The following is a 12302-nucleotide window of genomic DNA, read 5'->3' on the forward strand; positions in this document are numbered from 1 at the left end:
CTTGACATATGCAGGAGCAAGATTAGTAGCAGAACTGATGGGGATACGAACACCACACCACCAGCACAACCAACCCACCCACCAAACCAAAAACAGCAACCTCCTTGGAAAAGGCGCCTGGAAAAGCAAATCATGGTGATGAGATCTGACTTGAGTAAAGTGAAGGCAAAAAAAAGGATAAGAAGCAAGAAAACAAGGGAGGAACTGAACGAGAAATACAAAGTACAGGAGAGGGGACTAAAAAACACAATAGAAGATGTAAAACAGAGGTTTAAGGCCAAAGCACAAAAGATCCAACGGTACATGAACAGGAATAAGGGATACCAACAGAACAAACTATTCGGAACTAACCAGAAAGATATACAGCCAACTATAGAGGGGAATACAACACCAGAAATTCTAAAGCTGAACCAAGTAAGAGACTCTGGGAAAACATCTGGAACAATCCGGTATCACACAACAAACATGCACCATGGCTCCAGGAAGTCAAGGGTAAAGAAACAGTAAGAATAAAACAAAGATTCATTGACATCACGGCAGACACAGTCAGACACCAACTAAAGAAAATGCCCAACTGGAAAGCCCTAGGTCCCGATGAAGTCCATGGATACTGGCTCAAAAACTTCAAGGCCCTACACCCAAGAATAGCAGAACAACTCCAGCATTGTATCACAAATCACCATGCACCCAAATGGATGACCACAGGAAGAACATCCTTAGTCCAGAAAGACAAGAGTAGGGGAAATATAGCTAGTAACTACAGGCCTATCACCTGCATACCAATAATGTTTGGTAGGAAGTTACTAACAGGTATCATCAGCGAAAGGCTGTGCAACTACCTAGAGGATACAAACACCATTCCACACCAACAGAAAGGCTGCAGAAGGAAGTGTAGGGGCACAAAAGACCAGCTCCTGATAGACAAAATGGTAATGAAGAACAGTAAGAGAAGGAAAACCAACCTAAGCATGGCATGGATAGACTATAAGAAAGCCTTCGGCATGGTACCACACACATGGTTAATAGAATGCCTGAAAATATATCAGGCAGATGAAAACACCATCAGCTTCCTCAAAAATACAATGCGCAACTGGAATACAATACTTACAAGCTCTGGAATAAGACTAGCAGAGGTTAATATCAGGAGAGGGATCTTCCAGGGCGACTCACTGTCCCCACTACTCTTTGTAGTAGCCATGATTCCCATGACAAAAGTACTGCAGAAGATGGATGCTGGGTACCAACTCAAGAAAAGAGGCAACAGAATTAACCATCTGATGTTCATGGACGACATCAAGCTGTATGGTAAGAGCATCAAGGAAATAGATACCCTAATCCAGACTGTAAGGATTGTATCTATGGACATCAGGATGGAGTTTGGAATAGAAAAATGTGCCTTAGTTAACATACAAAAGGGCAAAGTAACAAGGACTCCAGGGATAAAGCTACCAGATGGGAACAACATCAAACACATAAATGAGTCGGGATACAAATACCTGGGAATAATGGAAGGAGGGGATATAAAACATCAAGAGATGAAGGATACGATCAGGAAAGAATATATGCAGAGACTCAAGGCGATACTCAAGTCAAAACTCAACGCCGGAAATATGACAAAAGCCATAAACACATGGGCAGTACCAGTAATCAGATACAGCGCAGGAATAGTGGAATGGACGAAGGCAGAACTTCGCAGCATAGACCAGAAAACGAGGAAACATGAGACAATACACAAAGTACTACACCCACGGAAGGAGGGAGGGGACTATTAAGCATAGAGGACTGCGTCAACATCGAGAACAGAGCACTGGGGCAATATATGAAGACCAGTGAAGACGAGTGGCTCAAGAGTGCATGGGAAAAAGGACTGATAAAAGTAGACGAAGACCCAGAAATATACAGTGACAGGAGAAAGACGAGCAGAACAGAGGAATGGCATAACAAACCAATGCACGGACAATACATGAGACAGACTAAGGAACTGGCCAGCGGTGACACGTGGCAATGGCTACTGATGGGAGAGCTCAAGACGGAAACTGAAGGAATGATAACAGCGGCACAAGATCAGGTCCTAAGAACCAGATATGTCCAAAGAACGATAGATGGCAATAACATCTCTCCCATATGTAGAAAGTGCAATACGAAAAATGAAACCATAAACCACATAGCAAGCGAATGTCCGGCACTTGCACAGAACCAGTACAAAAAGAGGCATGATTCAGACACCATATTTAATAGACACAATCAATCAGTAGCAAAAGCCCTCCACTGGAGCCTGTGCAAGAAACACAAGCTACCTTGCAGTAATAAGTGGTACGAACACCAACCTGAAGGAATGATAGAAAACGATCAGGCAAAGGTCCTCTGGGACTATGGTATCAGAACAGATAGGGTGATACGTGCAAATAGACCAGACGTGACGTTGATTGACAAAATCAAAAAGAAAGTATCACTCATAGATGTCGCAATACCATGGGGCACCAGAGTTGAAGAGAAAGAACGGGAAAAATGGATAATCATCAAGACCTGAAAATAGAAATGAGAAGGATATGGGATATGCCAGTGGAAATTGTACCCATAATCATAGGAATACTAGGCACGATCCCAAGATCTCGAAAAGGGAAAAGGAATCTGGAACAACTAGAGGCTGAAGTAGCTCCAGGACTCATGCAGAAGAGTGTGATCCTAGAAACGGCGCACATAGTAAGAAAAGTGATGGACTCCTAAGGAGGCAGGATGCAACCCGGAACCCCACATTATAAATACCACCCCGTGGAATTAGGATAATAATAATAATCCCGCACTTCCAGGCGGTATATCCCAAAATGTAACACCAGCATGGTGTGCTACAATAAACTTTCTGCATAGTACATCAGCCTAAACGCTTCAAAAACACAATTTTGTAATCGATAATGCACCTTAGAAAGATTCCCTGTATTACACTATAATCCTAAATCCTAAATAGCTTTCTTATGTCAGTAAGTAGCATCATAATCAAAGCTGTCCTAGTTAGGCCTATATAACTTAATTTAATAGAAAACCAGGCACTGATAGATGACCAGAACTCAAGGTTCATCGCTAAATGAAAAAATAAATAAATAAAGATGGAACATTTCATTGGTTGGAATAAATGAAAACCCCAAACAATGCCAAATATAAAACTGGAGACTCATAGCAACCAGCAATTCTAAGAACAACGTTCAACAGTCTGAACACTACCGGATACATCCAGTTCCATTGAATGTTGCTACATGTTCCCCCAACTTCTTATGAAATGAAGAAAAAAACTGCTAATGTTGGTAAGAACTGCTCTCTTCTACGAGAAGAAGTATCGATGAAGCATTAATACCCGTTATTTTCAGTTTCCAGCGACATATAGGCCTAATGGCCTTTATATATCCCTTTGCATATTTATCTATTTCCATCACAGAAACTATCATCGTCCTAAAGAGAGCTTGGAGACAATAGAAACTCATGTATAAATTCATGGTCCACTCAAGGTAACTCAAATGAAGTTCTTTGCTAATTTTAAGTCTTATAGTACGAACCACTTTAGAATAATGCTACGGTTAAAACTGCCCACAACTGAATTCAACAAATGAAGCTCGATAAACGCTGCTAATTCCAGAGCAGCTAGTAATGGTGATCTTGTAGCAACCGCTCAATACATACATTAATGTTTGTAGATAAAATTTCCACTATTGAAGTTACTGAAGGAAAGGAATATTCCCAGAGTAGATATGAAGAACTGCCAATCACACTCAGAAGCCTGTCTAATCTGTTCACAGTGTAGCCAGTACTTCCTGGACATGATAATGGCATAATGACAATCATTAAAAGCTTTCCCACGCTTGATTACAACGTCCATTGAAAACACGTCACAATATCAAGTTATGACCATTTCATGACTGAAGAATATTTGCAATTTCGTACCCTCAGTGACACAAACTATAGTAAACACTCTGCAGTTTCGTACCTTCACTGACGCGAAAACGAAGGTGATCTAAGTTAGCTGCGACTTTAGGTTAAAAAGTATATAATTTAGAAAGTTTACGAGGGAATAATTAACAAAGAACACTTCTAAAACATAAAAAGATACCGTGGCTCTATAGTCTTAAGCCTAGAGAGAGAGAGAGAGAGAGAGCAACGTGTCGCCCAACGAACACTGTATATTCGACTGGAGTTGGTTTAGGGGCCGAAATGCGTCAGCCAATTGGATTTCTATGTGGTCGATGTAATAGACCGATGCCTTTCATGATTCCCATGTGAAAAAACAAAACAAAACATGGCAACACCTCAACGGTCTAGCTAGTTTAAATCGACTTTTAACGGACAATAGCAATGCTAATAAATAACATCTTGTACACGACAGAGACCTTACACATTCTTCAAGAACTGTTAATGGCGGAATGCACTAAAATTCTTGTATTACCTACTCATCTCATCCATTCGAGTTCCCTTATCAGGAGAGCAATCCAACAAAATTCACATTTTGCAATCAACATTCTATACAAATTAAAATACCGTTTTCACGATTATTCTTGCAAATAAAACCCACAGTACTAAGAAGAAGGAACACCGCTACAGTGACTGCCTGTGATAGAGCCACAATCAATAATATCAATACAGCAATACTTGTAAAGTTGACGAAAGACCCCATCAGCATTAACTTAGCGTCTATTGGACCTGCCAAAATTATTTTGTATATTTATTTATTATTCCCAAACAAAACATTTTCACATGACTAGAAACATGTTGACCACAATTATGAAACATGGCTAAAAATAATATAACATCGAAACATCATAAAGTGCAAAGACACGTAATGATAAAATTAATCTTCCTATAATGCCTTTTAATTTCGTGGCACTCATGCTATGAGCACACTGCATTAAGGTAGATAGACAAATAGTGTGTGTGTGTGTGTGTGTGTGTGTGTGTTGTATGCTAACCTAGGTCTTAAATCTAAAGCATGCATGGTCACGTATTTTAGTAACAGGCGTCGTGCCACATTAAGTAGACCAATGATGTGAACATTATTCACATAAGAGATACCGAATAATAAAAATATTTGTAAATATTCTAGGTATATATTTTCGTAACATTTTGTCACATCACTTATTTGTACATATGTAACATTTTTCTAATAAAAGTAAAAAAAAAATAAAAAAAAAAATAAAATTAAGATGTTTACCGGCACAATGTTTCCATTGACATTAAAAGAAGAAGAAAAAACAAAGATCTACAGATATGAAAAAACATTAATCGCGATACGAATACAAAACATTAATCTTGACGTGGAATGTAAAATGTTAATTTCAACATGAAATTTATAACCTTGGTAGTAATAGTACTAATTACCAATGAAATGGGAAAATTCTTACCCATTAGCGGCTCTGACAACGGCGCCATCTCTCGTCGAACCCAGAAGGGCGTCCTCTCCATTGGCATTTTCCATCTCGATATCAGACACTTGCGAAGGCATTTTAGCGAAGCCGAACCGGCAAGAGAAAACGTTCTTAAACCTCCTTTTTTTAAAACAAACTTTCTAAAACGTTTTCCTCGTAAAGTCTAGTCAGCACATTTATTCGCCTGGGTTTCAAGACAAGGCCCAATCGTAAAGTTGGTTTCGTTGTATGAACATAAACACTTTTATTTCATAGTTTAACTACGCGAATAGCAGCACATTTAACTCGTGTGTCCCTCACCCTATAACAGGAGGAGGCAACCCGCCGCCAGTCAGTCAGTAGTCTTCACCGTCGAGGTACACGGTACAGTGTGAGAGGCACCTGTGAGGAGGATCTTGGCATGACTAGAAGGTCAAGAAGAAGATGGAGAAACGGACGAACGTACGCCCATACTAAAGAAAATCACAGTCGCTCACATTTTCCCAGTCAGTTTCGTACACTTCTCCCCCAATAATAGCGATGATTATTCCCAGCTTCCTAACAGCTAAACCAAGCTTCACTCTCATTTCATTTCACCTTCTAATTCTCACACTTTTGATTTGGCTACCTCCATCTGAAAAAAAAGATGAAAAGACTGAATTATTTGATGAAATACGTGGGAAATTCTGCATAACAGCTGAACGATACGTAGAGGTGAACTTCATTCATGACTGAGAGTTGCCTACAATGACATTGCACTAATCACTATTCAAACAAGACAGTTCGTACAATGATAATGCAGGCTGCAGGCAGAGGGAAAACATGATTTGGCAACGATTCTCCGAAGTGAAAAGGCCGAGTCTGGAACTGCATTGGTTAAAATTGAAAGATCACGATGAGAAGCACTGGCAATTTCCTATTACACCTACAAAGAAGGGATAAGATTGGCATTGCAAGTTTATCAATGTGAGCTATTACGTTCAGAGAAATGTTTCCGCGAATTAACAATGAAATGGATGGTGCGACTATAACATGCAGTTACTTCCGAGATGTGTTAGCCTAAAATACAACATTCTTATTGGAATAATTGAGATACGATAGGTTTCTTTTAACCTAACCATTATTCAACCATTGTCCCCAGTTAACAAGATTCAATATGGTTAGAATGAAATATCCTTATTATTAAACCATTGCTACTGTTTCTTGTTTTCTCTTTTATTTAAAAAAAATACACTTTGAAGGTCATTTTACAATAAATACGGTTTCTACTCATAAACCCCGTTCCCAGATTAGGCCAATCCATAATCGGATTTAGCCTAGACTCATGGATTCCAATCGGAGAAGCGTTGGACGCTAGCACTATTTGGGGGGCTTACAAAAACTCAAAGGACATAAATCGAAACATAATTATGTCATAAAAAGCCTCGGCATTTTATACTGCACCAGCAACAAAATTAATACCTCGGGATGTTCGGACTTCAATTGGAATTAGCCAAGAAATACGAGTGCTAAGCCAAAAAAGTAGTGATATCAACCAAACTGTTGTAAACGCAGGGGATTGTGACAGAGGTGCGACATTCCGAATTCAAGGGCACAGGATTTTAAAACGATAGCGTTTACGTAACACTTAGTACATTCATACAAACAATCGCCAGCAAAATAATTCTCAAACTATAACAGACAAACAAAGGCGAAGAACATTCCTGGCGAGGAATGTAATCAGCTGAATTAAGGGCACCGTGAGTTGAATTTAATTCAGGAAATTAAAATTGTCGAGGAAAAAAAATGAATGCTCCCGCAGGCGAGAAAATGCACTGTCATTCGTTCAGACAATGAAGTGTTTGTTAGGTCTACAACGATTGAATTTCATCACATACCGCACACTTGACAATATATGTAATACTAAATATTAAGTCTATACCCCTTAATGAATCTATTGTACCTCTCTGATATACCCTACTTGGTATGTGCGTCTAATCTTGGCAGATGGACCTACGATCAAATATGCAATGCTGCATTGTGTAATTCTGCATACGGACATTCTGAAAACGAATGAGACAATTTTAGACGCATGCCGCCGGTAAGAACAAGTAAAATCTGTAACACCTTTCTCGTCAGCCTGACCCAGTATTTCTCTCAACCTTTATGAAGGATATTTTTACACCCAAAAAAACTTCCTATTTCACATCCATTTCGTATAATGTCTGACCTGATCGATAGACTCGGTGGGAGGGTCCCTAGCTGACCCCCTACCCCTACCTCTCCCAACCTCCCCCTCTCTCTGTCTCTGAAACGGAGCGCTGGCTTCCGCGAGCATTTTTCTCCAGACAAACCGGCTTGGGCGGGACTTATCGTCCTCTTTTTCACCAAGTATTTTGGGATGAGGTTGCTGGCCTTCCTTTTCTCTGGCGGCACACCACAGCCAGGTGACTACCAGGTGCTTTAGTCGCTGAAGTAGTCCACCAAGACAAAATGAATTTCAGAAATGAATCAGTTAAAAAAGTAAATCTTTTATGACACAGCCTACGATTCCAGGTACACCTGGTCTGTCAAAAACTTGGTATCATCTTCCTTTATGACCCTTAATGCTGTGACGCCACACTAATAAGCCAGTTATTGCACGTTCTTGCTTTACACTTTGTATTAATAAATAAAACATGATTGGTTTTCCGAATAATCCTTTTTAGGCCATAAAAGGGCACCTAATATTTTATAATCAGAATATACATTTCTAATTTCTAAACTAAGTTACGGACTATTTCCCAAACTTATCTTACTAAGACACGAAACGGAACAGAATGCCGACCGGTAGACTGCCTGGCCACCAAAACTAAACAACAAACGTAAATGAATAAATGCTCAAGTGGAAACCACACATCAGTTTCAAGTGGTATAATGAACTTGGCAAGCTTTTTGATAATGAATTTGGAATGAATCGTGTGCAGTACAAGCTAGTCATATATTGAGGGTCGCAGCCAAGTAGGGTGTATGGGACTAGTAAGTTCATCTCAGATTACTCTCTCTCTCTCTCACACACACACACACACACACACACACAGCAAGAGGGTCATTCTTAAGTCTAAAACGTGCCCACTGCTCTATTCTTCCCCGTGACCCCACGTCAGTGTTCAAGCCCCAAAACAAAGCTACGGGTCCAGGTCACGACAGAATCAAGGAAAAAACTAATAAAAAGTGTAAAATTGATCACGAAATACGAAAATATCAAAACTGCTTAAGTTCATCAATTAGATCATAAAACGAACGACCGGAGAACATCGTTTCGTGGGATATTTACGTCTTTGTTAAAATATATGCATTGAATTAAACCTGACCGTGAAGAAATGACCTTCAACTCAACTAAGGCACGGGGGAATTCACACGCACGAACTATTGAATGCGGCGCTATAATAGCTAGCTAGCTCGCTCTCTCTCTCTCTCTCTCTCTCTCTCTCTCTCTCTTCCCGAAGTTTCTTTCCCTTCTGTGTACTGTCTCTCTTTGTCTTTCTCTTCTTCTCTAATTTGCTTCAAGAATTTCAGGCTATCCTTATTATATATAAAATAGCCAAATGTATCTTTTTTTTTATTTAAACACATGAGACTATCTTCATTTTAATAAATGTTAAATATACAACAAACATGCATATATATATATATATATATATATATATAATGTATATATATATATATCATATATAAGCTGAATTATTATATATATATAATTAGTAAAGTAAATTTTTTTCATTTAAGCATATAAGACTATCCTCATTTTAATAAATATTAAATATACAACTAAATGCGTGTACATATATATTATACACACATATATACACAAGCACTCTAAATAATTTCTATAGGTAAACAGGCGAGTCTCCATGATGTTGTATGAGCAAACAAACACTTGTATGAATTCCCAATTCAACCTGAAGCACCTCACTAAACCAAAGTCACTTTAAAAAGTGCGATTTTTTCCTCAGCTTCACTTAATTTCACTTTACATAGAAGCGACCTAAGTATACGCCACGCTGCATCACGTGACAAGTCTGTTTAAACAAGAGCAAAAAGTAAAAAAAATATTTATATTAGTTATGTCCCAACGGACCACGCTGTCACGCTTTTCCGAGCCAGGGATGACGTTAGACCTATAGCTACGTAACAATGACAAGTTATTTCACACATTATCTTCTTCTCCACCGGTTATAATAATAACAGGTTATATTACGTTACTTTTCCTGCATTGCCAACACTGTTTTCTGCCAACGCCACTCGCATATGAACGTCTCACTTTTGACCAGCATAGAACTGGTACTAACGTCGTCGGTTGTGTGTAGCGTGTTTACACTTTCCAGGGAAGTCAGCTGACGTTTGCTTGCACAGGACTGGCTTCGACTTCGGATTGCTAATTCGCGGGAAAAGTACTTTTATAAACTAGTTCATATAACGAACGATATATCGTATATTAAATTCGAATCACATCGTGTTATGTAACCGTATGAACGTGCATGTTGCATTCTGATCGTACAAAAAATATCTGGCTTGACGTTTGACGTAAGTACCGTTTCCGAACAGGAGCTATTGATCTGTCAGGGCATGCGTATAACTGCGGAATTAGGACATAGCTGGCCGCAAAACCTTAATCTTTTTTATATATATAAATAAATCCTAACCCTGACATTATTTCAAGGTGTATGACAATAGAATAAAATGGAGTCTTTATTATAATGATTGATTTACTGTCATCGGTTGATTGTTGGTATCGTTTCATTTATAATTCAAAATAATTCTAAATATATCTCTGTCGTACGTTGCGATAAATCCACAGAATATTATTTTCATGGTTGCCAGACACCAATTTTCAATAAATATCGACCAATCTCTTTACTAGATTCAAAAGTGCAATGAGCTGACAAATCCCGTACCTTTGAGAACTCTTTTCGTAGATCAAACCAACCGTTAACACGAGAGTACATGACATTTATAACGAAATATACGTAGAAAGTTCAAGAATACGTCTTTAATTCAGAAAAATTACGTTCAGCATGACACCGGTCGTGACGGAAAACGTCAGCTTACAAATTTAGTCACCTATGTATACGGTGAGCTTATCCCATGTCTTGTCATGTTAGATCTTGGGATTAACACAGGAGGGCTTCGGAAAACAACTTTAACGTTAATATTAAAATAGAAGACACACAGAACGTAGTTAAAAAAAAAAAAAGCAAATATAAAAATGTAACGCGTAGAAAAGTGGTGGAACACAGAAGATTCAAGAAAGAGCACTGTGGCACAAAGAACAGAGATCGATCAGGAGAGGAGTGAAAAAAAAAAATAAAGATAAGAGAGATCAGAAGTAGAAAATAGGATAAAAACATGAAATAAATAATAAAAAAAAGATAGCTGAGATAGAAAATTGAGAAAATAAATTCTAGACAATGAATCAAAGGAGAATTAGTAGCACAAAATGGTCATCATAAGATATCTTGGAAGGTGTAACAGGAGGAAAACCTCAAAAGCAGTAATAACGTTAGAATATGTATATATTTGTGCTCATAGAATTCACGGTAAACTAAAGAGTATATATTATAATTATACAAACATTAAATTCAAGGTGAACTCAAGAACATATATATATACATTCATACCCTTGAAATCAGAGGCGAACCAAAGATATATATTATTCACTTACTAGTACCAACTTTCCCTCTCAGTGGCTACACGCAAGGAGTGTTTACACTCAGCAAGAAACCAGCTACAACTACAACCTACAACAGTGGCCCCGACCCGTTTAATCCGAACTATACTGTAGTTCGATCTAGTGTCTTGAAGGTGTACCTCAGCCAATCACGCGAAGGTTGTACATAATGAATCGGCACTAGACGCACTCTGGTCGTAACTAGTTTCATATGGAGAACCTTTCTAAGGAGAATGTAGTTTCTTTGCATTTAACGCTAAAATGTTACCATAATTAATACAGCCACTGATAGTACTACTATAAAATACTGTCACTAGGACATAAGTACAGTATCCTGGACACACTGAGGTGTTTATGTTACTAGGCAAATCTCGTGCTGGCACAAGGCCAGAATATTCTACATCTACAACAACAGACGGAATGTGTCCTACGCGTGGATTGCGTCAATATCTGCTATGGATTTCGCTCATAAATCTGCTACGATAAAATATATATTATTAAGGGCTTTCGTTACTTCTACGTAGGAGCTGGTTGACGAATTCCGTTACTGGCCGACAAATCTTGCTGGAAAGAATACGAGTACGCATATGGCATCGAAATCAAAGTACAATGTTGGTGTGGTTTCTGTTGCAGGTTATGTCGCATTTGTAACTCATCATTCTGAGTGGCCACTGTCATACTGTTTAATTTGAAGACCAACGATTTCCCAGTAACTCTCGTAACACCATCTACGCCGAATTACTCTTTGGTCGTCTATAACGCTTCTGAAATTATAGACTCTGTTTAGCCAGCTTTTGATCAGCCATTCTCTCCGCGTGACCAAACCATCTCTGCATACACCGATTCACTTATAACACTTATTATACTTATCTCCACATTTCTCAAGTTTTCAGTTCGTCTAACACTATACTTTTTTTTTTTTTCCATATGTCCACCCGCCTGTGGTGTTTGCGTATGGTAACACTGCGTCCCGGGCTTTAGATAGGTTCGCTATGTGTAAGTTTTAGGTAAATAAAAGGATATCTGGGTGTACATTTCCAACTGAAAAGTGTTTTAATAATTTACTGTATGCTAATTACACCGTTAATATTCGAAATAGGATATTGTTATCATTGTTGAATGTAAGCTGAATGTAACTATCTAAAGCCCGGGACGCAGTGTTACCATACGCAAACACCACAGGCGAGTGGACAGATGAAAAAAAAACGAGTATACGTAAGTATACT

At 38.6% G+C, this 12302-nt stretch overlaps 1 protein-coding gene across 1 annotated transcript in view; it reads right to left on the reverse strand.

The window, feature by feature from the left end:
- Positions 1 to 9726, reverse strand: part of LOC135209622 (major facilitator superfamily domain-containing protein 8-like) — a 101540-nt gene extending 91814 nt beyond the window's left edge. The window contains exons 1-2 of the mRNA XM_064242329.1: positions 9612 to 9726; positions 5385 to 6021 (exon numbers count right to left, since the gene is read on the reverse strand). Of these exons, the coding sequence (XP_064098399.1) occupies positions 5385 to 5485 (101 nt within the window). The 5' untranslated portion in view covers positions 5486 to 6021; positions 9612 to 9726. The remainder of the gene's footprint in view (positions 1 to 5384; positions 6022 to 9611) is intronic.
- Positions 9727 to 12302: the final 2576 nt, after the last annotated feature.

The sequence above is a fragment of the Macrobrachium nipponense genome, chromosome 38, assembly GCF_015104395.2.
Source record: "Macrobrachium nipponense isolate FS-2020 chromosome 38, ASM1510439v2, whole genome shotgun sequence".
In the NCBI taxonomy this organism is placed as follows: domain Eukaryota; kingdom Metazoa; phylum Arthropoda; class Malacostraca; order Decapoda; family Palaemonidae; genus Macrobrachium; species Macrobrachium nipponense.